Source organism: Bos taurus, chromosome 11, assembly GCF_002263795.3.
Source record: "Bos taurus isolate L1 Dominette 01449 registration number 42190680 breed Hereford chromosome 11, ARS-UCD2.0, whole genome shotgun sequence".
NCBI classification, from domain to species: domain Eukaryota; kingdom Metazoa; phylum Chordata; class Mammalia; order Artiodactyla; family Bovidae; genus Bos; species Bos taurus.
The window spans coordinates 102,911,234-102,936,215 of record NC_037338.1 but is presented as its reverse complement, the minus strand read 5'-3'; the positions used below and the strand labels follow the sequence as shown (position 1 = coordinate 102,936,215).

At 53.2% G+C, this 24,982-nt stretch overlaps 2 protein-coding genes across 10 annotated transcripts in view; one reads left to right on the top strand and one right to left on the bottom strand.

Moving 5' to 3' along the window:
• TSC1 (TSC complex subunit 1) overlaps positions 1-12,796 on the top strand; it is a 52,096-nt gene extending 39,300 nt beyond the window's left edge. For all 6 annotated transcript variants that reach the window (XM_024999613.2, XM_059891865.1, XM_010810528.4 and 3 more), the window contains 6 exons: positions 102-284; positions 1,129-1,239; positions 2,046-2,168; positions 6,501-6,688; positions 6,773-6,934; positions 7,287-12,796. In XM_024999613.2, coding sequence (XP_024855381.1) covers positions 102-284; positions 1,129-1,239; positions 2,046-2,168; positions 6,501-6,688; positions 6,773-6,934; positions 7,287-7,803 — 1,284 coding nt within the window. In that variant the 3' untranslated portion in view covers positions 7,804-12,796. The remainder of the gene's footprint in view (positions 1-101; positions 285-1,128; positions 1,240-2,045; positions 2,169-6,500; positions 6,689-6,772; positions 6,935-7,286) is intronic.
• Positions 12,797-13,678: 882 nt separating this feature from the next.
• SPACA9 (sperm acrosome associated 9) lies at positions 13,679-24,857 on the bottom strand. Of its 4 annotated transcripts, XM_024999017.2 has the most exons (6): positions 24,733-24,847; positions 21,979-22,171; positions 18,287-18,462; positions 15,429-15,631; positions 14,550-14,697; positions 13,679-13,747 (listed from the first exon to the last, which is right to left on the bottom strand). In XM_024999017.2, the coding sequence occupies exons 3-6, from the start codon at positions 18,431-18,433 to the stop codon at positions 13,736-13,738; spliced, it is 510 nt and encodes a 169-aa protein (XP_024854785.1). In that variant the 5' UTR covers positions 18,434-18,462; positions 21,979-22,171; positions 24,733-24,847; the 3' UTR covers positions 13,679-13,735. The 4 variants fall into 4 exon arrangements, with proteins under 4 accessions (XP_024854785.1, XP_024854786.1, NP_001094663.1 ...); XM_024999018.2 differs by lacking the exon at positions 21,979-22,171 and having other exon boundaries at positions 24,733-24,857; NM_001101193.2 differs by having other exon boundaries at positions 13,679-14,697; positions 24,733-24,837.
• Between the last annotated feature and the right edge of the window lie 125 nt (positions 24,858-24,982).

The following is a 24,982-nucleotide window of genomic DNA, read 5'->3' as shown; positions in this document are numbered from 1 at the left end:
TGTGACTATTCAGGTGAAATGTCTGCAGTGTGCGCTGAACTTGAGCATCACTGCCCAGGCTGGAAGGCAGCTAAAATGATGGCATCTTTGGTGTCTGCTAGAAAGACCAGTTGAAGTTGCAAGAGAAAGACATCCAGATATGGAAGATTAGTCTGCAGAAAGAACAAGCCAGGTACAATCAGCTTCAGGAGCAGCGAGACACAGTGGTCACCCAGCTTCATAGCCAGATCAGACAGCTTCAGCACGACCGGGAGGAGTTCTACAACCAGAGCCAGGAGTTACAGGTACGAGCTGCAGAGCCGGCCAGAGAGGGCGTGAAAGCCCTGGCTCGTCTGAGGTCACGGCGGCGGGGCTTCGTGTCAGGTGCTCCTAGGGGCAGAGGTCCCTGGCTTTCCGAGTCACAGTTCTTTCAGCAGTTCAGTAACTTTGTCCCGGTGCTCCACAGCTGAGAGAAACACCTGACAGTTCTGCTTATTAAGCATATCCAAACAGTTTGGGCTTTGGGTCCTAGCAATTTGAGGAAAAAAAAACATTGAAAATAACACACGTGCATTTTTTTCAGTTTTCAATTTTATTTTTGAATAACCACAGCTACTTCCGAATGCGGAGTGTGCCTATGGGCGCCGCAGAGTCTCAGACCTTGGAATCCTGAGACACTGGCGCCCTGCGTCCCTGTTTGACGTTGCTTTCCTCACGTTGACGCGTATTACAGCAGCCGCCTGAAAGCACACACGACAGCTGGCGCTCAAGCCCTGGGCTGCCTCCAGCTGGTAGTTCACATCGTGACCAGCAGGTGTCGCTGTGTCTCCCTCAAAAGCCCCGCAGCGCCCCTGTGAGCCTGCTGTGTAGCCCTGGGGCTCTTGGGCGCGCAGTTTGGTAACTGCAGGCTTAAGGTGGTTTGTTTTTGTTTTTGTTTTTTCCCTTTTGTTAATTAGTCAGAAACTCAGAAATTAGCTGTAACTGCCTTTTTTAAAACTAAGAAGTTAGCTTTAAGTGTGATGGCCCAGGAATAGTAGACCAGCCAAGGCCTGAGGCTTTCCTAGTTCTCTGTGGACTGTGGGCTGAGGGCGCCCCGGGGCCCGAGCTGCCACTGCTCTGTGTGCAACTACCTGGCACGTGTCTCTGCAGACGAAGCTGGAGGACTGCAGGAACATGATCGCAGAGCTGCGCGTGGAGCTGAAGAAGGCCAACAGCAAGGTGTGCCACACCGAGCTGCTGCTCAGCCAGGTGTCCCAGAAGGTGAGGGCCGCTGCCTCCTCCAGGCGGGACTTGTGCAGTACCTGTGTGTCTGTGTCTGGGGTGCCCGACGTCCCCACCCCCAAAGGACGTGGGGCAGTGTCTGGAGACAGTTTTGGTTGACGTCTTTGATGCTGCTGACATGGAGCGCAGGCAGGGTACCCCTAAATATCAGACGGTGTGCGGACAGCCCTGCAGCAGGGAGCTGCCCAGCCTGAGCCCCGGGAACTCCTTCTCAATATTTGTTCACATAAATGTGAAGAGTTCGTTCAGCTTTTTGATCCATGATCTTTTCCTCTCTGGGAGTCATTGCACTCTCTATAAATTGCTTACTCAAGAACTGGTTGGGGGACTTCCCTTCCGGTCCAGTGGTTCAGACTGCGCTTCCACTGCAGGGGGCAGAGGTTTGACCCCTGGTCAAGGAACTAAGATCCTGAACGCTGCGCATTGTGGCCAAAAAATAAAAATAAGTTGAAAAAGAACTGGTGGGTTTTCCCTGTGACTTTATTCCCCTGGGCCTTAACATCCCTGCTGTGGGGTTGTCTACGTATCCATCTCCAGGTGTCCTATAGGTGGCCAGTTTTGACACGGAGCATTTGCACTTCTTCCCCTTTGCAGACAGACAGTTTTGATGTGCATTTCTGTCCATTTTTGTTGCCCTTGGATGCCTCCATCCCCACTGGCCACTGTGCCGTGTCCAGTGCCCCCGCCCTGAGTAGTCTGCTCCCAGCTGCTTCCCTGATTCCTGCCCCTTGGCAGGCTTTGTGTCATCAGCTCTTTCACTTTGCTTGTTTCTGTGTTTTGGTTAGCTCTCAAATAGTGAGTCGGTCCAACAGCAGATGGAGTTCTTGAACAGGCAACTGTTGGTTCTTGGGGAAGTCAACGAGCTGTATTTGGAACAGCTGCAGAACAAGCATTCAGACACCACCAAGGTATGTGGGTTCGGGAGCCAGACCCTGCCTGGGATGCTCGTACGACCCAGGCAGTGTGTCTGTGGCGCAAGCTAGAGAACGGCTTATGAACTGTTTCCTAAGAAGTGTCTTGGCAGCCCAGGGGCATTTGCACCTCTCCTTGGCCTGGCCACACAGGCTCCTTTCGGCTGTCACATGAGCTTGTTTCCCCTAGTGGGCCGCTTCAAAAGTAAGTCAGGCACAGATCAAAGCACCTGATGGTAATTGGGACAGAGTAGGTGATGAAACCATGTTCTTTCTCTTACCCGTGCTCCCTTGAAACAGAGACAGACAATGAAATAGCTTGCGGAAGCCAATTCTGTTTAGAGCTCTCAGGGATGTGGGTTTATATTGCTGCACATATTTTTTTCTCCTTCGTGATGCTGAATTTAATTTCGGCAGATGGTGGTTCAGTCCTGGCAACCAGGCCAGCATCAGGATGATCTCCCATTAATTAGTGCCTCACCAGTGGTATCGAGGCAGAAATTTTACATCACTTTATAGATAGCCTAGGGTAACATCAGTGAGTTGGGATGGAATTTTAAGAGTAAATGCTTAGATGCTTTCTGTCAGTAATTTCTCCATCACACATAGGCATTCTCTGAGGTTTCTTGGGCTTGTGCTTTATCAACTTTTTTTTTTTTTTTTTTGGCCAAATAAAGGGAGTAGTCTTAGAACCAGAGAGATGTCATTTCTGTAAGAGTTACTCCTTACTTCTCAGCTTCTCTCAACTCGATTCAGATTCCCTTTAGGAGGATGTTAAATGTGGAAATGTTTCTAGAAACCAGGTCTCACTTATTTTAAAAGTATAATGGCCTTGGAAGAAGAAAGAAGGGAAAACTGGCCTGAGGAACTAGAGGACATATGATAAAGCTGACTCAAATGCACTAACATCTCTCTAGGGAAGTGTGGCTGGGTCTGCGGTCCTGTCTTCTGATTGGAACACTTAAACTCTTGGGACCTTAAGCAGGCCCCCTGACCTCAGTTCATAAAAGGGACATGGTGACACTGACTTGTAACAAAAAAAAAAAACTTCACTGGCTTAACTGTAAAGAGTGTCATTATTTAGCTTGACAAGCAGTCCTGAAGCAGGTGAGTTCCAGGTTGGTAGGGTCAGTCAGTTGTTGAGGGACAGCATCAAGGAGCCCAATTCTTTCTGCTGTTTTGCACCACCCAACCTTATCTTGTCAACCTGTGCTCCTGGTTGCAAGGTGTGTGCCCCAGTTAATACTGTCATAGGTAGATGTCAGGATATCCCGAGGAAGAGGAGAACATCACTGCCTGCAGGGCTCTCATCCAGGAAACCTGTCCCACCAGACCTCCCACCCTTCTTACTGGCCAAGATTATGTTCTCTGTCCAGTAATGCTCAAAATTCTCCAAGCCAGCTTCAACAGTATGTGAACTGAGAACTTCTAGATGTTCAAGTTGAATTTAGAGAAGGCAGAGGAACCAGAGATCAAATTGCCAACATCTGTTGAATCATAGAATAAGCAAGAGAATTCCAAAAGACATCTGCTTCATTGACTATGCTAAAGCCTTTGACTGTGTGGATCACAACAAACTGTGAAAAATTCTTAGAGATGGGAATACCAGGCTGCCTTACCTGCCTCCTGAGAAATCTATATGCAGGTCAAGAAGCAATCGTTAGAACCAGATAAAGAACAACGGACTGGTTCCAAATTGAGAAAGGAGTACGTCAAAGCTGTATATTGTCACCCTGCTTATTTAACTTATGTGCAGAGTACACCAGGCAAAATGGCAGACTGGAAGAAGCACAAGTTGGAATAAATATTGCAGGGAGAAATATCAATAACCTCAGATATGCAGATGACTCCACCCTTATGGCAGAAAGCAAAGAGGAACTAAAGAGCCTCTTGATGAAAGTGAAAGAGGAGAATGAAAAAGCTGGCTTAAAACTTATATTCAAAAAACTAAGATCATCGCATTCCATCCCATCACTTCGTGGCAAATAGATGGGAAACAGTGACAGACTTTATTTCTTGTGCTCCAGATCAGTGCAGATGGTGACTGCAGCCATGAAATTAAAAGACACTTGCTCCCTAGAAGAAAAGCTGTGACAAACCTAGACAGCGTATTAAAAAGCAGAGACATTAGTTTACTGACAAAGGTCTGTCTAGTCAAAGCTATGATTTTTCCAGTACTTATGTATGGATGTGAGAGTTGGACCATAAAGCGATGAAAAATTGACGCTTTTGAACTGCGGTGTTGGAGAAGACTCTTGAGAGTCCATCCCTTAGACAGCAAGGTGATCCAGCCAGTCCATCCTAAAGGAAGTCAGTCCTGAATATTCACTGGGAGGACTGATGCTGAAGCTGAAGCTCCAATACTTTTGTCACCTGATGCAAAGAGCTGACTCATTGGAAAAGACCCTGATGCTGGGAAAGATTGAAGCAGGAGGAGAAGGGGACGACAGAGGATGAGATGGTTGGATGGCATCACTGACTCGATGGACATGAGTTTGGGTGGACTCCAGAAGTTGGTGATGGACAGGGAAGCCTGGCGTGCTGCAGTCCATGGGGTCACAGAGAGTCATACATGACTGAGCGACCCCATGGACTGTAGCCTGCCAGGCTTCTCTGTCCATGAGATTTCCCAGGCAAGAATACTGGAATGGGTTGCCATTTCCTTCTCCAGGGGATCTTCCCCACCCACTGAGGGATCAAACCTCTGTCTCCTGCGTTGGCAGGCGGGTTCTTTACTGCTGAGCTAGTTTGTTCACTACCCTATGCTGAAGTATGGAGCCATCGACCATAACTGGAATGGCCACATTATCCAGTCCCAGTCCTGAGCTTAACTCCATCCCCTTCTGGCCGAGGAGACATTAAGCTTGCTGGTCATCTTCATGGAAAAAGTGCCTTCAGGGTTGCTCATCTCCTTGCTCCTTGTGGTTTATTATCTTCTTTAAAAAAACAAATGTACATTTCATGTTAAGCTTATCTTACCACAATTAAAAAAAACACACATCACACAAATGGAGCACATGCGTGTTAGAAAAGTGTCCTTTCCACCTCTTTGTCTGAGTGCCAGTATACACTTGCTCTTGCCATCGGTCAGCAGGCAGGCTGTCTTCCTGCTACGGTTGACAGGCCTCACGTATGTGTCTGGTCTGCAGATGCTGCCTTGCCCGAGCAAATCTGGTCGGTCCCCTTGCGTTGCTGGCTTGATCTTAGCTGGCGTTAGGAGAGAGCGGGGAGCGGGATAAAACCACCCACAGCATACTGATAGCTTATGGTGAACAGTGCTGGATTCGTGACCTCCGAAGATTTAGCCTCAGGACCAGGGACCAGGCTTGATCACTTGAGAGCTTTCGTGTGGCAGAGTTTTATTAAAGTAAGAAAAGGGCCAGAGAAAGCCTCTGACAGATATCAGAGGGGGACAGAGAGTGCCCGTCTTGCTAGTGTTAGCAAGCGAGTTATATACATTTTAAATGGGTTATTACAGTTAATCAAAAGAATGTCTCAAGGTTGTAAACATTTTACCAGACCCACTCCCACAATTTACATTTTAGAATAACAGGATTAGAACTTAACAACAGAAGGATCCTACCAGACCCACTCCCATAATATACATTCTAAAATACCAGGATTATTCAGAAGGTTTTCAGGAAGGAGAAACTGTCTCAAGCAGGATGCATTAAGTACAGAGTTTAAACTGAGTTGTTTGTTGTCTAATCATCAGTTTGAGGCCTAAAGAGAAAAAGATTTATGTGACTAAGACTAAGGAATGTGGAGGAAAAAAAGTTTGTCCTTTCCTCCTCCTTGAGAATTCCAGACAGCTTTCTTCTCCTCAGGGACCCCAGACTTCTTACCAATCTGCCTAGGAATCGACTCAGCACCACCACCTGAGATCATAACTGGATATTGGCGTGTTTTCAGAATGTATATATCTACATAGTTGACCATACCATACACATGGCTTTCATAGTCTTTTACTGATGTATATCATTTAAAAAATTTATTGAAGATGTATTTTAATTTACTTAACTGTTTCTTTAGCATTAGACTTCACAGTGTTTGTAGTTTTTTTTCTTCTAAATATCCTGTGATGGTTACTTTTGTGCCCGAATGTCTATTTCTGTTTCAGATAATCTCCACAGGGTTAGATTTCAGGGAAGCATTAGTTGGTTAATACTCACTGCCAGCTTACTTTCCAGAAAGTTGACTAGTTTCTGTTTCCACTAGCAGTATACTGATGTTTTCAGTGCTTGTTATGTAGATTTTTCAAAGTAGATATGGTGTGTTCATTTTCTAAAAGTACTAACTCCAGTTCCTTTTTTTTTTTTCTTTTTTAAGGAAGTAGAAATGATGAAGGCTGCATATCGGAAAGAGCTAGAAAAAAACAGAAGCCACGTCCTCCAGCAGAATCAGAGGCTTGATACCTGTCAGAAGCGGATTTTGGAACTGGAATCTCATCTGGCTAAGAAAGACCACCTTCTTTTAGAACAGAAAAAGTATCTAGAGGATGTCAAACTGCAGGCAAGGTAACTGTGGCGGGGAGGCTCCTGCTGCGATGCATTTGCCGAGTAGAACCTCCTACACTCTGGCGGTGGGTCCTTGTCTTTCAGAGGACAGCTACAGGCTGCAGAGAGCAGGTATGAGGCCCAAAAGAGGATCACCCAGGTGTTTGAATTGGAGATCTTAGATTTATACGGCAAGTTGGAGAAGGATGGCCTCCTGAAAAAACTTGAAGAACAAAAACCAGAAGCAGCTGAAGCAGCAGAAGAAAGGTAGGAACGGAGAGTCAGCAGCCGTGGCCTTGTCGGGAGGCTGCGCCGACCGACAGAGCAGGTTCCAGCCTGACGAGCTCTGAGCTTCGTCCCTGAGGGCCCAGTTGTCCTCCCTGCTCCTTCTCCTGGGCCCCGAGTCGCTCAATAATGGTCCCAGGGAGCATTTCTAAGATCGCCGTCTGATGTTCACGCACTCGCGCGTGTGTCCTCTGTTCTAGGACACAGAGCAGGCCAGCGGAGTTCCCCGTTGGCATGAGTGCGTGTCTGTGTAACCCCGCGCCTCCCCAGTGGGACTGGAGTGGTTGGATGCCGCAGCCTCCAACCCCCTTCCTCCCCCTCGGATTTCTTACAGGCTTGACTACTGTCAGGACGGCTGCTCGGATTCGGTGACAGGGCACAACGAAGAGGCCCCTGGCCGTAACGGTGAGACCAAGCCCTCCAGGCCTGGCGGCGCCCGGGGCGGTGGCGGTGGCGGCGGCAGAGGTGGCGGCAGCAGCAGCGAGCTCTCCACCCCGGAGAAGCCCCCCAACCCCAGGGCGGGCCCGTTCAGCAGTCGGTGGGAGACGGTGGTGGGTGAGCCCACTTCCGGCACCCCCACGACGGTGGGCTCGCTTCCCAGCTCAGAGAGCTTCCTGGGCATGAAGGCACGAGAGCTGTTTCGTAACAAGAGCGAGAGCCAATGCGACGAGGATGGCCTGACTGTTGGCAGCCTTTCTGAGACCCTAAAGACAGAGCTGGGCAAAGACTCGGGTGTGGAAGCCAGGGCCCCCCTGACCCTTGATGGCCCACTGCTGCCTGCCCCAAAGCCGGACAGCGTGGGCCAGCTCCGCATCATGGACTACAACGAGGCCCAGCTTGAGCACAGCTAGGGATGCTGGCCGTCAGTGTTAACTTGTGTGTCGCTGGCCTAGACAGGAGGTGTGAGTGCCCGATTCAGAGCTTTCCTGTTTCCAGGGCTTGAGGGGCGAGCTCCCGCAGAGGAAGTGGGATGGGGGTCCTTTGATAGTTGACTGAACGCAGAACGGTTTTCGGATCTGGCATTGCAGTGCCTCTTCACTTTCCCTTCGGCCACCCCAAACCCTCTCTTCCATTTACCTGGCAGTGTGTGCTAGCCCGAGGGCCGGGGTGCATTCCTCACTAGCTTTATTTCCTTCCTTTCCCGCCCCACCCGCAAATGGTTGCGTCCTTTGAACCTGTGCAATATGAGGCCAAATTGAACCCTGGAGTCTGACACACCACCCACACCTTTCCTGAAGTTCAGTTCACTGGGCAGGCTCCCTGTGAGCCTAGGTCACTGGTGGCATCACAGGTAAGTCCAGTCCTGTCCCTTTCCAGGAGGACATGGCGTGCAAAGCTGAGCATCTTGACATGAGAGCTTTTACATGAGATGTTGTCACTGCTTTTGGTTTTAAAGTCCAGCATCTAAAGCTGCAGAGCTCAAAAAACAATGGTTCATTCTCTCAAGTTCTTTTGGCAGTTCTGATAAGCTTCCTAGAAAGTTCTGTGTGAACAAAGGCCTGTTGTTGGAACAGTGTGGAGCTGGCCCTGTGGAGACTGCTCCCCTTGGGGCACGCTCTGTCCCCCTGCCCCAGTGGAGACTGCTCCCCGTGGGGCACGCTCTGTCCCCCTGCCCCAGTGGAGACTGCTCCCCGTGGGGCACGCTCTGTCCCCTGCCCCAGTGGAGACTGCTCCCCGTGGGGCGCGCTCTGTCCCCTGCCCCAGTGGAGACTGCTCCCCGTGGGGCGCGCTCTGTCCCCTGCCCCAGTGGAGACTGCTCCCTGTGGGGCACGCTCTGTCCCCTGCCCCACTACCTCTTGTTTACGTGGCGTTTGTGTGAAAGCTGGGACTGTTCTGCGCACAGGCTGGGGTGGGGTCGGTCAGATCTGGGCCCTGCATGAGAGAGGGCAGTGGCTTAAGCAGCTCCCTGAACAGGAAAGTGCTGTGCATGTGGATGCGCCCTGCAGGCGGGGTGCTGCTGGCCTCCTGCCGCAGCGAGCCTCTGAAGGTCCAAAGAGTTTCTCCCGAGTTTTCTGACCATCATTTCTCAGGCTGTGAGAGTTGCCTCACTGTAGTAGATTCTACTGGAGACAGCTTTTCACTCCAGTTCCTACTTTCAGGGGCTGACCCTGCAGGGAGCTGGGTGTTGCTCCCCGACCCCCGGCATGAGTTGGTCGTGGCAGAGTCCTAGAGAGGGTTGACAGAGGCTGATGTCCTGGACCCACAGGGCCTGGGTGCATGTGCTCGGGAGAGGCGATAGCAGTCAGAATATGGGGGCTGGCAAAGAAGCCGAACCCAGCAAGTACTCCTGAAATAAACGCTAGAAGCCTGGGTTGTTGCCTGGGTTTCCAGCTGAGGCCCGGGCAGAGAGAGGCTGGTAGGGAAGAGCCAACAACCTTGGCATCTCTCTCTCTCTTTCAAAGTGTAGAAGGGTTCATCCATGAAGAGGGAAACAGCACACTGTAATGGTACGGAACTTGAGTGCGTGTGGACGCTTTCGGCACGTGAGGGTGACGGTCTCTTTTTTTAAAGCGTGGCAGGAGTTCTTAGCATCCTAACCAAAGGGAGCTGGAGAGTCAGCCTCCTTGTGCCCGTGGCTGTGCAGGCAGCAGCCCTCCTCGGGACGCAGTGTTCGGGTGTGACTGACTGACCAACCACAGCCTGAGGGAGGGGTGCCCAAGCGCGCTCAGCCTGGCCCAGCCGGCTCCGCGGTTGCCGCAGGATGCCGACTGGAGTACTAACGATGCCACACGTCTAACTCAGCTGTTGGCAGAGGAGAGCTTAGGAACGCATGCATGCTGGTTTCCTAGTCCCGCTTTATTTAGGAAAGAAAGGCATGACAAATTCAGGAAAAAAAAAAATGTTACAAGATTAACTGCTAAACCTGGTTCTAAATGCTCATCCCTTGCCCAAGCCCAGGAGATCCCTGCCCCAGAACAAAGATTCCAGGCACTTACAGCCTTTATCCTCACTGGTAAAAGCAAGGAGGCCAGTGTAAAAAAAAGAAAAAAAAATGTTTTTTAATGGGCAGATTATAAAAATACAGGAAGGAGGCAGCTGTGTGGTGCAGTGGAACGGGACCCAGACAGCAGGCCCTTGGCACACGCCTCCAGCTGGGGCTTCCGGGTCTCAACTTTCCAAGAACGGCTGACACCAAGCAGCCGTACTTGCCTTACTCTGGGCTCTTGGAGGCCATGGGTTGTATGCAGCTAAGGTTGGGGACGGAGGCCTGGGGTCATGAGGAAGTTACCCGGCCTGAAAACATAGGCTTTCATCTTCCAAAGGACCTGAGGTGACAATAAAGTTAGATTTTCAAAATCATAGGCCTGCTGAGAGTCAGCGGGTTGGTCGATTAGGCTGCAGTGAGTGTGTGTTTGTAAGGATGGAAAGGGGACAGTGGTAGTGGAACTCCCAAGAGAGAATTTAGGTCCAGGGACCGCCAGGGCAAAGGCCGGGGAACTGGCGCTGCCAGGTTGAGCCTGTCCCGAGACGGATGAAGCAGTGTGGTGTTCACAGGCGTTAGGGTTAGCCTCCACCGGAGTCACCTGGAGCAGGCCTACCTGCCTCAGAGTTGTTTGCCCAGTGTCCATAACCTGATGTCCACCTGACGCTAACCAGGGTCAGCACAGACCCTGGGAAGACTGGGGTCTGCTTCTTGGGAGCATGAAATGTTGTTTTAAAAGGGAGCACTACAGAATTGGGGTTGGGGGGTGGGTGGGGGAATGGGGAGAGGGAGGAAGGTGATAGCATGGTCTCTATAGAGAAAACGAGCTCCTGAACCTATCACCGGTGAAGAAGCACATGGATCTCTATCAGACAGAACTTTCATGAATTAAAAAAACCTTGTGGCAAGATTCTGCTACAAGTCTGAGATTTGTTACTGTGGAGTTGGAAGAAATACCAGAAAAGTAACTGAAATCCCAAGTTAGGAGAAGGAGATCATTTCTTGGGACAGAGGTTTCCTTGGAGATGAGTGCGGGGACCCTCCATATGAGGTGGGTAGGTAGACGTGACCTCCCTAGCTTTGTCAGCAGTTTTTCAGGAGGGAAAACTGCCTAACCTTTGGGAATACGCTGCTGCTGAATGTTCTTCCTAGGCTCTGTGAGTGGAGAGAGACGACAGATAAGCTACTTCGTGAGCCACAATATGTGTACTGTATTTCGAGGGAGATAGTCCAAACTTTTATTCTTGAAAGATAAAACTGTTAAAAGAGGTCCCAGAAGCCACTGACAGTTGCAGAGGTCAGCACCCCCACAGGGCAAAACCAGGACAGGGGGAGACAGAAGTCCAGAGTTGGGCCATGCCTATTTAAGACAGCATGTGGCGTGTGGTTTCCAGTGTTTTGATTGAGAAAGATAAATCTTAGTTTTGCAGAAGAGGATAAATGATCATGAGGATGAGAGAGGGTCTCTGGAGACCACAGAGGTTCACACTCACAGTTAATTAAAAAAACTGTTTCTGTGTAGAGAAATGACAAAAGTGGTATGACCGGCCAGTGTGAGTTCTCACCAAATGCTAGAGTATACCGCCTGAAGCCAGGAAGAAATAACCGAAGAACAGGTGAAAAGAGAGACTGCATGAAGATGCGGTTTTTCTGACCAAAAGCAATAAGACACGGTAGAAAGTGTGGATGGGTCTAAGGAGGGATTTGAAAACTCAGTCCCGGGCTGCTGTGGGCCGTGCCCGTCTTGTGCAGATGTTCTCCGAGAGGCCAGCCCTGTCCTCAGAGTGGCCCCTGGGAGCAGCCCGTGCCCACCCAGAAGTGTGTGTCTCCTGTGAAATGACCTGAATCAGCATGTCTCACTCCGGGAAATTTCCCTGTTGGAGGTGCGAGCTTTAAAACTGACCAGCAGTGAGCATGGGAAGGTGTGTCTGTGTCTGTTTGTGTCCAGAGTTCTCTGACACATGCCCCCGCCCGCCCCCGCCCCCTTGGTGGCATTTGATTAAGCTGTTCTCTAGCCTGGCCCCCGCCCCCACGCGGCTCGTTTCCCCATCTGTGACTGACGTTCCCCAGAGGTGGCGGGGCGGGGGGGGGGTGGGGCACGCCTTTCCATCTTCTCCACGCTGTCCTGCAGTCCGTACGCGCCGACCTGAGAGGAGAATGAATGGCTGCAGCAGCTGCGAGGGGAGCCTGCAGGGGATAGTTGAGCGTCTGTGCCTGCGATGTCTTTTGGCCTTGAAACGAGTTCACGAAGGCAGAGGGGCTTTCTCTTCCCCTTCCCATCCCAGTGCTACCAAGCTGTCCATCCTCGGGGATAAGTAGACTAGTTGAACTTGAAATAGATCTTTTAGAGGAAACCCCCACCCCACCTTCCCAGACCAACTCCTCCCCGTTTCCCCCCTCCATACAGTGTGTATACAGGAGGGTACGGCGCTGTTCTCGGCAGCACAGGCTTTGGCTTATCGGAGAGGCAGCCAGGCGTTTTGCACTAGGAAAAATCAGTGGTCACTTTTCAGAAGACGTCTATGGACCATAAATATATTACGGAGGAACAGATTTTGCTAAGACATAATCTAGTTTTGTAACTCAATCATGGATCAACCACACGTGGCTACCTTGCAGTTTAAAGGGGGTCCCATCAGTGAAAAACAGATTTTTTTTTTTTTTGGCTGACTGCTTTTAGCTAAATTTAAGAAAGTCATCTCTTGTCAAAAGGTTTCCACCTTCCCGTCTCGATCTTAAAAGCATGTCAAACAATCCACATCAGATGCCAAACACGTGAACTGCAAGAGAAAAATGGTACAATCGTAGTGAATGGGAATCTGAATCAAAAGGGTTTGCTGTCCTTCTTAGAATGTTCAAAAATGTCAAGGCAGTTGCTTGTGTTTAACTGTGAACAAATAAAACTTTATTGTTTTGCACTACTCTGCTGTGTTGACATGAAGTGGCTCATGTCGGCCTCTGAGGGGCTTCCAGGCTGAGTGGGAACTGGCCCCGGGTCCGGACTGCTTGGTTATTTACCCCAGGTGCCGGAAGGGTGCTGACAGGTGGAATCAGACTTTAGTCCCTGGAAGAAAGACCTTTTGTTCTGGCAGAGCTGCAGATTCTACCTGTGTCTCAGATTGGTGCCCTCTCCCCAGAGTGTGTGGTGGAGGTGCGGGAGGGGTGACCAGTCATCTCTAGCATACCGGCTTTGGTATGTGCCTGCCTGCCTAGGGGTTGGCTGGCACATGGGGTTGAATACAGTCCTTACAGCTGAGCCCAAACGACACTGAAGCTGTCAAGCCTTGCCGAATGTGTCTTGGGAGTATGCCGAGGAGAGAGGGCTGCCCGCATCCACTACCTGCCCTCCCCATCAGGCGTTTGGAGGAAGGTGGTCTAAACTACCTTTAAACGGCTGTTGGCTGCACCCTTGCCTGACAGGGGAAGGAGTGGAGGTGAAGAGCCCTGTGCGCAGTGCGGTTTTCCACGGCTCGCCTCTGCCCAGCCGGCCTGGAAATCGGTGTGCTCTGCCTGGTAGAATGGAGGAAGCAGCTCCTTTGGGACGAGACTTTGAGGTGGCACTTTTAAATTTTGTCTGGAAAATTTAGATGTTCTTGTCTGAGTAGGCCTCTAACTCTGCAGAGAGTTACTGGGCTGGCCTGCTGCGGGCCTCTGACCTGAGCCTCTAGGGAGCAGACCCCACGTGGGGCAGGTGTGTCCCCTGCACACGGGCAGCTTAGCCAGCAGTTCTGCTCGTGGGGCTCCTGCCCAGCATCCTTGGGTGTCTCGGGGTGAGTGTCAGGAAAGCCGGCCAGGCAGAGAGGTGCCAGAACACATTTTTATTCTTGACTGTCGCCCCCAAGGAAGCAAGAGTACAGAAGCTAAGTCGCCCCCTGTGAAGGGAAAACCAACAGTGAGACAGCACCTCTGGCAGGCTCAGCGCCGACGCCACAGTCCCAGCGTCTGGGCTGCCGTTAGGTCGTGAGGACCAGGTGACCGTCCTCCTGCAGGAGCCACACTGGCAGTTCTTCCGGCTTCTCTCCGTCTCTCTCTCGAGGGAAGGAGAGGCTGGGCGGCCTGTTCCCCTTTGGTTCAGAGACCTGACCCCACTGAGCATCCTCAGGCTGGAGCAGCTCTGTCCCGTGGCCAGAAGGGAGCTGCGCATTCTCCTCTGGCTGGGCCTGGGTGGGAGGGTCAGGGCCCCAGCCCTTCTGGGGGCCCACCCTCCTCCCCTGAACCCACCAGCAGCAACGTAAGTGGGGGTGCTCCTCCTGGGCACAGGGCCTGACACTCGGAGGCAAAGGAAAGTTAGAGATTAAAGCGCTAGAGGGAAAGAGTTTAGGCCGTCCATGGGGTGGCTCCCTGGGGATTAGTAAGTGGCGAAGATGGTGAGCACCAGTAGAGATGGATCGACTGGTGGAAACCAGGCTTAGTTACAGGCTGCCCCGCGGGATGGGATGGGAGGGAACACGGTGGGGTCGGGCAGGGCTGGGGTCGGGCGGGTCCCCCAGCTCCCAACTACAGTTTCCCACCAGGTGGTCTCCAGGGTGGTTTTGAACTTCCTTGGTCTTTCCCCCCAGGTTTGGGGATGTTCTGTATCAGTTGCCCACAATTTTGTTTCCGAAGCTGGGGCTGGGTGCCGGAGGCCTGGGGAGCGTGCGCGGTGGCCCGCGTGGCTGCCTGGGGCTCACTCACTTGCTGCAGCGCTTTGCGGGGCAGCTTCTCCGAGTGGGCGACCCACTCTTTCATCAGGTCTAGGATGATGGGGATGAGGCTGACCACACCTCCGTAGTGGTTCCGGGCCTCGTCACAGCTGAGGTGGTTCACCACGTCGTGGGGGTATCTGCAGGGCGGTGGGAAGGGCTGGGTAAGCCCTGCTCCGGGGACTGGTGTGCCGGGCAGGGTTTTTTCTTAAGGTTGCCCCTGCTGCACAAAACCCCTTGGGGAGGTTTTAGAGCTGTGCACCTGCCAGCCCAGGCTCTCCATGCCAGGCATGGTGGTGGCTCAGCAGGTTTGGGGCCCCAGACCCCCCAGGGTTCCCGTGTGAAGGGTGGGAGCGGAGAACCCCTGGCCTGTGGTTGGCAGAGAGCTGGGCAGGGGCCGAGGAAACCTGCTGTCATCGCCCCAGGCCCACGGCGTACCCTTTGACTCTGCTCACTCTTAGACCTAAATGGCTTGCTCTGGAATCTGGTACTCTGTGCTGTGGATCGATCCCCCAGGGCTCAGAATGAGGGAACCCAGTAGCTAACGCCCATGGGATCGGGCTCCTGATGTCCCACTTTGTGGGCTCCTGAGAACAACTGCTCTGTGAGCCCTGCTTCTGGCCCGGTGCTGCCTCCAGCCAGAGGGTTTGCATTCTGCTAGGTCTGGGCCTCAGAGTCCTTCATTTTCAGTAAATGATTTGTCAGGTCAGAGTTGCTCCGGTGAACCAAGGGGCCTAGGATTTCCCAGCTGGGGACCCCTGGACAGTAGCCCCGGGACTCACTTCCTCCAGGCCCGGTCCTCTCCCGTCCCCGCCCTGGCCCCTCCCACATGCACGTGCGGAGACCCCTGATGGGACCAGGAGGGTCTTACTTGGCTCGCAGGCTGCTCAGGTCATTGCTTTGGCTCACGAGGGTCTTGCATTTCTCGAGGAGGTTGTTGGTGACGGGGGTGCCAGCGTGCAGGGCCTCGAAGTGCTGGCAGAGCTTGCTGAGCTCCGAGCAGATGTCCAGGAACATGAGCAGGATGCGCCTGTCTGTGGAGTTGCTGCAGTGGTGCTCCATGTAGCTCTGCACCTGAATGGGCCCGCGGGGCGTGAGTGCCCAGGGCCCCCGAGCACCCACCCTGGTCCTCCCGCCCTCCCGGGTCACAGGGGACAGGCCCCCGATGTGTGGGGCCGTCAGGTCTGCAGGCCTGTAGACTGTGAATGTCATGAAGTGTCACGGGCCCCGTGCAGAAGGCTCCGTGGGTCCCGTCTCGCTCAGTCCTCGCCTGAATGCCGCCCTCTGGGTCCCCTTTTTCAGGCCTCATTTTATAGATGAATACAAGGCTCAGAGAGGTGAAATACCTGCCCAGGTACCACTGCAGTGGTGAAGCTGAGTCACCCTAGCTCCAGGGCTCTGAGCCCAGACCTCTCACCAGACCCAGGCAGCTGAGCCAACACCTGAAGTACAGGGGGCTGGTCCCTGACTCTTGATGCCGAGGTCCCACCCACTTTGAGAATGCTGGGCTGGGCCACTCAGTCCACGGAGCAAACTAGAATCTCTTGCAGTCTTGTTGTCCTACGTTTCCAGGGGGCAGAGAAAGGAGGGACAGGTCAGTAAGTAGAGCTGGGAAAACAGTGGCCCGAATGAGGAAAGAAATGTAGCCTCCGCCTCAGGCCACAGACAAAATCAACTCCAGGAGAATGGAGTACTTGATTACTAAAAACAGGGACTTCCCTGGTGGTCCAGTGGCTAAGACTCTGCTCCCAGTGCAGAAGGCCCAGGTTCCATCCCTGGTCAGGGACCTAGACCCACATTCCCAACTAAGAGTTCACGTGCTGCAACTAAAGACCCCGTGTGCTACAACTAAGACCCACGTAAATAAATTGAGCCAAGTAAAAATCAATATAAAAAATACTAAAAACAAACTAAAGCTCCAGAGGGAAGTTCTTCATCACCGACTCAATGTACATGAGTTTGAGCAGGCTCTGGGAGTTGGTGATGGACAGGGAGGCCTGGCATGCTGCAGTCCATGGGGTCGCAAAGAGTCGGACACGACTGAGCGACTGAACTGAACTGAAGTTTTTCTTAAGCCACAAAAGAGGCTAAGGACAGTGATGCAGCTGATCTAATTTCAACTCATTTCCCTGGAGACCCTGGGGGCCTTTCTAGCTCAGGACATTCCACATCCGGACACCCAGTCAGTCTGGGTCTGAGATCCACGTGGGCACAGGAGGAGGGGGCTCCAGTCTGGGCAGGATTAACTGACGCATTCCATGTGGTCCTGCCCTCAGTAATCTGCTGGAAGGGGGTGTTTTCCACTTCCTCCGGTTCCCAGAAAATTCTAAGTCTAAACCTGGGTTTTGCTGCCGCTCCCAGCTGCCTTCTTGTCGCTAGGGGATGTCTTTCCCCAACGACCTCAAATGGTCCTTCCCAAGGACAACAGCTTTGTGTGGGGCAAGAGGCTTTTGACACCCACAGTCTGCCTACACACCACGCACACCTGCCCCAGGATCCCGGGTAGGGAGGAGCCTGCACTGTGGCGTAGCTACAACAGAGCGGTGTCACTGGGCTACCGGGGGACACTGCACGCAGGGTGCGGGGCAGGCGGTCACCTTCCCATACCCCGGGCCAGGAAGGGCAGGGGCAGGGTGGAGAGTCAACCCAGGTGGGGCCGTTATTTACCAGAAGCCTTGTTGAGCCTAAAGGCAAGAAGGAGCACGCTGGGGTCACAAAGCCCCGATGGGGATTCTGAGCAGAGGCGGGGCGTCTCAGGTGCTCCTTCCTGATACTGAACACCTGTCCACGCCCGTGGAAGGCTGAGCCTTTGAGGGACGGGCTGACGGTGCAGCCGGTTCACTTTGAACAGTTCAGAGGGAAGAGGGTGTGTATAAACATGGCTAAATAGTAAACAAACTGGCCTAACTAGGTGAAGGTTATATGGGTATTTTTCTGCAGGGTTTTAAAATTTCAAGTTAAACTGGGAGAAATTTTTTAAAAAATTTAAAGTTTTTTTTTGGAGGATACTGGTGGGCCAGGGTTGTTCTCTGTGGCCCCGTGTGCTTCTCCTAAGCAGTTCTGAGTCTGGTCCCCACTCCCTAGCAGGTGGCATCTCTTCAGTGGGAGAGAGACCCATCTAGAGCTGTGCTTCTCAGGCACCTGGCTTCCTGGAAGGCTGCTTCAGTCTTGAGGCCTCCACGTTTGGCAGGGCAAACTTGGACGGCAGCTCACACAAAGAGGAGACTCCGGTTAAATGAAATCATTTGCAAACGTGACTTAGCAATGTGCTTGGTGGGTCATAGTTTCTGAACCCCAGGGGAATCCAGTGGCTGGGACCATGTACATCTATCTGTTCACCACACATCCCTGTCCTGAGCCCCAGGGCCTGGGATGAAGGACGCTGCCAGATGCTGGGGGCGTGGGTTTGCAGATGATCTCGTGAAATCTGCCTAACAGCCCTGGGAGGTGCGTGCTGCTCTTTCTACATTTTTAGTTGAAACCGGCCGGAGGTCACAGAGGTGGCATGTGGCAGAGCCAGGACTTAACCCCCGGCCAGTGGTGTCTCCAGCCCCTGCTTTCAGCCGCTTTCTCACGTAGTTGGTGAGGGAATGAGTGCCTGGCTTCTTCCACAGTTAGGATCTGAGACCTGATCCCTGCACCCACACGCTGGCCCTCTCTGGGTCTTGGTTTCCCCAACTTTTCCAGCAAGGGGTTGAGGCCTGGCCCCGCCTGCCCGCGAGCGCCTACCTGCCCGATGCTGGAGATGGGCCGGATCTTGTCGTGGGCGTTCTCCCTGCAGTGCTCCAGGGCCCCGATGAAGGTGAATTGCTGCTGCTGGAAGATCTTGTACTTCTGCTCCACGCTCCGCAGGGACTCTTTTACTTCATTCATCATTCTACCTGCTCACTGGGATGCGGAGGAGCCTGTGCGGAGGAAGAGGAAAGTCCTGAGGTCCCAGGGCACTGAGCAGCTTCCCACAGCCCTGGGAGCGGAGACAGTCTTCATCCCCATATTGCAGAGAGGGAGGCGAGGCCCTGGGAGGCTGTGCACCTGCTCAAGAACCTGGCTGGCTGGCTGCGACACAACCAGACTTGACTCAAACCCAACCCGAGTCCCATTACCCTCCAGGGACACAGTCTTTGCCGCGAACAAGACTTCCTTCCCTTAACTGTAGACAAGAGTTTCTCCAGGCCTCAGTTCCTCCAGATGTGGGTGTCTATCACACACACACACACACACACACACACACTCTGGGACACAGTCCAGGCCTCAGTTTCTCCAGATTGTGGGTGTCTATCACTCACACACACACACACACACACATACACACACACTCTGGGACACAGTCCAGGCCTCAGTTTCTCCAGATTGTGGGTGTCTATCACACACACACACACACACACACTCTGGGACACAGTCCAGGCCTCAGTTTCTCCAGATTGTGGGTGTCACACACACACACACACACACACACACACACACACTCTGGGACACAGTCTCACACACACACACACACACACACACACACACACACTCTGGGACACAGTCACACACACACACACACACACACACACACTCTCTGGGACACAGTCTCACACACACACACACACACACACACACACACTCTGGGACACAGTCACACACACACACACACACACACACACACTCTCTGGGACACAGTCTCACACACACACACACACACACACACACACACACTCTGGGACACAGTCACACACACACACACACACACACACACACACACACACACACTCTGGGACACAGTCACACACACACACACACACACACACACACACACTCTCTGGGACACAGTCCAGGCCTCAGTTTCTCCAGATTGTGGGTGTCTATCTCACACACACACTCCAGGACACACACACACACTCTGGGACACAGTCCGGGCCTCAGTTTCTCCAGATTGTGGGTGTCTATCACACACACATGACCTCCCATGGGTCACAGCATGTAAAATCTGTTTCATCAGCTGGGACCCAACTGCTTTAAAACATCTGCCACCCTACAGTTGGTAGGAAAGTCTAGGGATTCTTTTCAAGCTAAGCAGGGGGAGGTCGGCACCGGGACCCTCTCGACTTGTCTGAGGAGGTGCGGTTACCAGCTCTGGGCTTGGAGCAGGAGCCCTGAGCTCGGGTTTGCCAGTCCCCGGGGCAGGCCTGGCACTGGCTCCTTCTCCTGGCCCCGCCATGCTGTTTGCAGGGAGGAACCAGGTTGGAAACACTGATGCTATGGGGAGCACGCTCGTGGACTGTCCCCGGTGTGATCTGGGAGGTCCACAGTGCGTCCCAAGCTGCTTCTGAGTGGAAATGGCAGTGGGTTCTGCCCTCCATGACATCACAGTGTTACTGAGCACGTGCCCAGTGCCCAGGGTCGTAGGTTTATGGAATGTTAGGGCTGGAAGGCACCTCAGAAGGTCAACTCCCCTTAACTTCCAGGGGAAGCTGAGACCCTGGGTCTCTCAGCAAGCTTGTGCCTGAGACACCCTAGGTCCTGGGTTTCCTGAGGTCTCACCACCAGCATCCTCGAAGGTGCCGCAGCCGCTGTCCCTGCACCACGAGGCCCCGGCACACGTGGAGCCCAGGCTCAGCTTCACAGAGACAAGGCCCCAGCGAGATGCTGCAAGTAGAAGGGGCCAGAACGTGGGGGGCAGGGGCGCTGAGGAAGGGAAGGATGCATTCTAGGCATGCCACCAGGTCCCAGGTGGGGAGGAGGCTTGGTTTCTGCTGGGCCCCCTCAGCATCCTGAGCACAGCAGGATGGGAATGACGAAGTCTGTGATGAGGAGATGGCATCGGGGATGCGAGGACAGTAGACCGTCGGGTGGCCTCCACGACACGGCGGGAGGGGTGAATCCCTGAGCTGGGGAGGGCAGGGGACAGGAAGCCGGGGTGCTGCTGCCACTGTCAAGGGGCTGCGCCAGGAAGGGGCCCTACCGTTGTGCCCCACCAGCCAGGGTGGCGGCCCTGCAGACGTCATGGGGCCCTTTTGGCAGCACCATCCTGGGCCAGCCCTGGGAGCCAGAGCCCGTGTTTGCCAGCAGGACAGCGCAGCGCCACTGGGGTCAGGCCTGACCCAGGGCCACGCGGGGCAGGGCCTCCTTCCACTCAACTTTCTCCTGGTTCTGCTGAAGCTAACCCTAACCCAAGCCAGGCGGGGAGTGGGGTTGGGGGATGCTGCGGGGCCCATGGTTGGACACCTGTCATAGCCAGCCAAGGCCCCACCCCAGCCCTGCCTGCAGGCGGGACAGACGGTCAAGCTGGCTGCAGTGCCCGTGGAGGCAGGCCTACCAGGACCTGGCCTGGGGCGAGGAGAGTGAGGTACACACCTGGGTGCAAAAGGTCAGGGGGTGCTAGGAACTCAGCAATCCAGATAGGTAAAAGCAAGCATGACGTGCGCCCCCCCGCTGCCCCCCCGCAAAAAAAAAGCTGCAGGGGCTGCCGATGGCTCTGCCTCCTGGGGGAGGGAAGGTCTGAAAAGAAGGCAGGCTTTGGAGAGGAGGGTGGGCAGGCAGGCGGGCAGAGGAGGTGGGGCCCTGGGCAGAGGGTGGAGGCTGTGGGCAGGCCGAGGTTGAGGCCCCACGTGAGGGCAGAGCTGTGGGGGCAACCACGGAAGCTTCTAGCCCAGGAGGTGCAGAGCACCTGAGGCGGTCATTCATTCATGTTGAAGCGCCTGCCAGGGGTCAGACACCTGCAGGGTGCTGGACTGGGCACACAGTGTTCAGCCAAACAGACAAGACTCCTACCCTGGAGGGACGTCAGGAGTGGGAGGCAGACAATGAGTGAACAGATTAAGGACAAAAGAAAGTGGGGGGATGGGTGGGGGTGGCCAGAAGGGCTACGTGGCCTGCAGGTGGGGTGGAGGCGGGCAGGTACAGGGGAGGCCGAACTGGAGCTGAGCTTCAGCCTTCACCGAGATCCCGGGTGGCTCGCCCCAATCCTCCTAGTAACAGCCGGCTACTCAGCGAGGCTCTAGGTAAACCCTAGGTAAACAAGCCTCATCTCAGATGCTCACCACAGCCCCTTGAATGAGGTACCATGGTTATTCCCACAGGACAGACGACAGAGCTGAGGTCTGGCAGCTGGTGAGCAAACCCAGATGTCCCACTCAGTTCTGCCGATTTCACTGAGCCTGAGATCTTTACTTGGTTACCTCCGCTCTTCCCCCCACCTCAGGGGGGTCCACTGAGAGAAACACACCAGATACCAGACTGACTGAGGCTGGAGGTAGGTAGGTGGGTGGGTGAGGTGTGGACACCCAGGGCCTGCACTACCCGGACCCAGTGCCTCGCTCCCACTTGTGTGAGGCTGTTCCCTGCTGCCCCATCCCAGAGCAACGAGGACTAGCATTCAGTGTACCCCGCTCTCTGCCGCCGTCCTGAGCTTGCCAAGTTCTTCAGGGATACAGCCCTACCTTGGCTGGTGGCCCCAAGAGCCCCTGAGAGCAAAACCGACTTGGTTCTTGATCCTATTGACTTGTGACATGCACGCCAGGGATGTCGTGAGGGGAGCTGTAACAAGCTATCCAAAGCGGCTGTCCCTTGAACAAGAGTCACTGCAGTCAAATTAGTCTAGATGAAAGGCAGTGGGTGCAGGCACTTCTCGATCTGGGGGAGGAGGAAGGAAAAAGTGATTACCCACTAGATTTTCAGCTTGAATTGATTTGTATTTTTCCAGGCTGTTAAAGAAGATTAAATCGTGCTATGAAAAGTGCCTAGGGCTTAAAATAAATGAGGAGAAAGGCAAGTCACTTCAGAAATGTCCAGGAAGCAAGCTGAACCTCCCCAGTGCAAATCACAGGCCTGGTGGTGGTGCTCTTTGTTCGGAGGGAGGCTGCTTCCTTCTCTTCCTCAGCTGTCTCTGCAATTGGATTTGACTTGACAAGCCTACCAAGGTGTGCGTGCTTTGAGGAGGCAGTTCTGAGGGGAGAGAGCCCTTTTCCCTTAGAGGCCATGTCTCTGGGCTGTGGCTGCTGGAAAGGCTTTGGCTAGGAGTCAGGAAGCTGAGTTCCAGGCTGGCTCTTTGTTGTTGTTCGTTTGCTCAGTTATGTCTGACTCTCTGACCCCACGGACTGCAGCACACCAAGCTTCCATGTCCTTCACTATCTCCTGGAGTTTGCTTAAACTCATGTCCACTGAGTTGATGACACCATCCAACCATCAATCCTCTGTCGCCCCTTCTCCTTCAATCTTTCCCAGCATCAGGGTCTTTTCCAGTGAGTTGGCTCTTCACATCAGGTGGCCAAAGTACTGGAGCTTCAGCATCAGTCCTTCCAATGAATATGCATTGGAAGGCTGGCTCTACCTTGGATTTATGAGTGACCTCGGCCTAGAATTTCCCCCTTTCTGGGCCTTGGTTCAGTTCAGTCGCTCAGTCGTGTCCAACTCTTTGCAACCCCATGGACTGCAGCATGCCAGGCCTCCCTGTCCATCATCAACTCCCAGAGTTTACCCAAACTCATGTCCGTCGAGTCGGCAATGCCATCCAACCATCTTATCCTCTGTCATCCCCTTCTCTTCCTGCCCTCAATCTTTCCCAGCATCAGGGTCTTTTCAAATGAGTCAGCTCTTCGCATCAGGTGGCCAAAGTATTGGAGTTTCAACTTCAACATCAGTCCTTCCAATGAACACCCAGGACTGATCTCCTTTAGAATGGACTGGTTGGATCTCCTTGCAGTCCAAGGGACTCTCAAGAGTCTTTTCCAACACCACAGTTCAAAAGCATCAATTCTTCGGCCCTTAGCTTTCTTTATCGTCCAACTCACATCCATACATGACTACTGGAAAAACCATAGCCTTGACTAGACAGACCTTTGTTGGCAAAGTAACGTCTCTGCTTTTTAATATGCTGTCTAGGTTAATCATAACTTTCCTTCTAAGGAGTAAGCGTCTTTTAATTTCATGGCTGCAGTCACCATCTTCAGTGATTTTGGAGCCCAGAAAAAATAAAGTCAGCCACTGTTTCCCCATCTATTTGCCATGAAGTGATGGGACCGGATGCCATCTTAGTTTTCTGAGTGTTGAGCTAAAGCTCAACTTCTCTCTCCTCTTTCACTTTCATCAAGAGGCTTTTGATGCCATGATCTTAGTTTTCTGAATGTTGAGCTAAAGCCAACTTTTTCACACTCCTCTTTCACTTTCATCAAGAGGCTCTTTAGTTCTTCTTCACTTTCTGCCATAGGGGTGGTGTCATCTGCATATCTGAGGTTATTGATATTTCTCCCGGCAATCTTGATTCCAGCTTGTGCTTCCTCCAGCCCAGTGCTTCTCATGATGTACTCTGCATATAAGTTAAATAAGCAGGGTGACGATATACAGCCTTGACATACTCCTTTTCCTACTTGGAACCAGTCTGTTGTTCCATGTCCAGTTCTAACTGTTGCTTCCTGACCTGCATACAGATTTCTCAAGAGCCTCAGTTTATCCATTTGTAAAATGAGGGAGTTTGTATTAGAAGCTCCTCAAGGGCTCTTCTGATTCATTCTAATGCTCTGTGATTGACAACTGATGAGGAAAGAGACCCAGAGAGGGGAAATGGCTCAGCCAACAACTTTGCACCATTCTGAGCCTCCAATTTCTCATCTGTAAAATGGAATGAAGGTACTTATTTCTCAGGGTTGGTGCAAAGATTCAGTGACATAATATCTCTAAGAGTAGCAGCTATGCATTGTGCATTCACCACACATCAGTTACTAATACTTCTGATACATTAGCTCATGGAATCTTCCATAATCCCCACTTCATTAGGGGAGGGAACTGAGGCCCAGGGCAGGCTGGCAAGTTAGTTGAGAGTGGAGTCAGGATTTGAACTCTGCGCAGTCTGCATTGACTATGCCATACTCCCTCTCCATAACATTCACAGACCCCATAGTTTTGTTGAGAGTACAGCTCAAAAACGGGCAGCTCCTCCTGAGAAGAGCAACTGGACAAGAGCTAGAGCTTCCATTTCAGTGCTGTGGTCGCTACCAGGCGTTCCACCCCCCGCCCCCCGCCCCCCACCCGGGATGAACACGATTCGCAGACCTCCATCCCCCCATCGCGTCCCACCCCATCGGTCTCTTGGGTCATCGGCAGCAGCGGCGGCCCCCCTCCATTCTCCAACACCATCCCCCTCGTCCCCCAGTTTCCAAATCCAGGGCTTGGGTGGCCCTCCCCAGGCCTGCTTTAACCTTGGTTGTCCTAGAGAGGCCTTCACTCAACGGAGCGCCCTGAAGCCGGAGAGTCTCCGCGGTGTCTGGGGCCCCAGAAGGGCGGGGAGGCCCTTCCCGGGGCTTGGGAGGAGGGGTGGGTGGGGTGGGGGAGAGCAGGGGTGAGAAGGGGCGGGGCCGCGGGCCTGATTGTTACCGCCGCTGCCATAGCCATCGGGTCACGTGGCAGCCCCGCCCACGCCGCAGGAACTGCCCGCTGGGCCCGGGGTCG

Bases quoted from the DNA above. Each gene is read 5' to 3' on its own strand.
- SPACA9 (XM_005213340.5), bottom strand. From the start codon at position 18,433: ATGATGAATGAAGTAAAAGAGTCCCTGCGGAGCGTGGAGCAGAAGTAC. The intron at 15,632-18,286 runs GTAGGCGCTCGC...GGGCCCATTCAG, and splicing joins CCATCTCCAGCATCGGGCAG to GTGCAGAGCTACATGGAGCA. The intron at 14,698-15,428 runs GTAAGACCCTCC...ACCGCCCTGCAG, and splicing joins CTGAGCAGCCTGCGAGCCAA to ATACCCCCACGACGTGGTGA.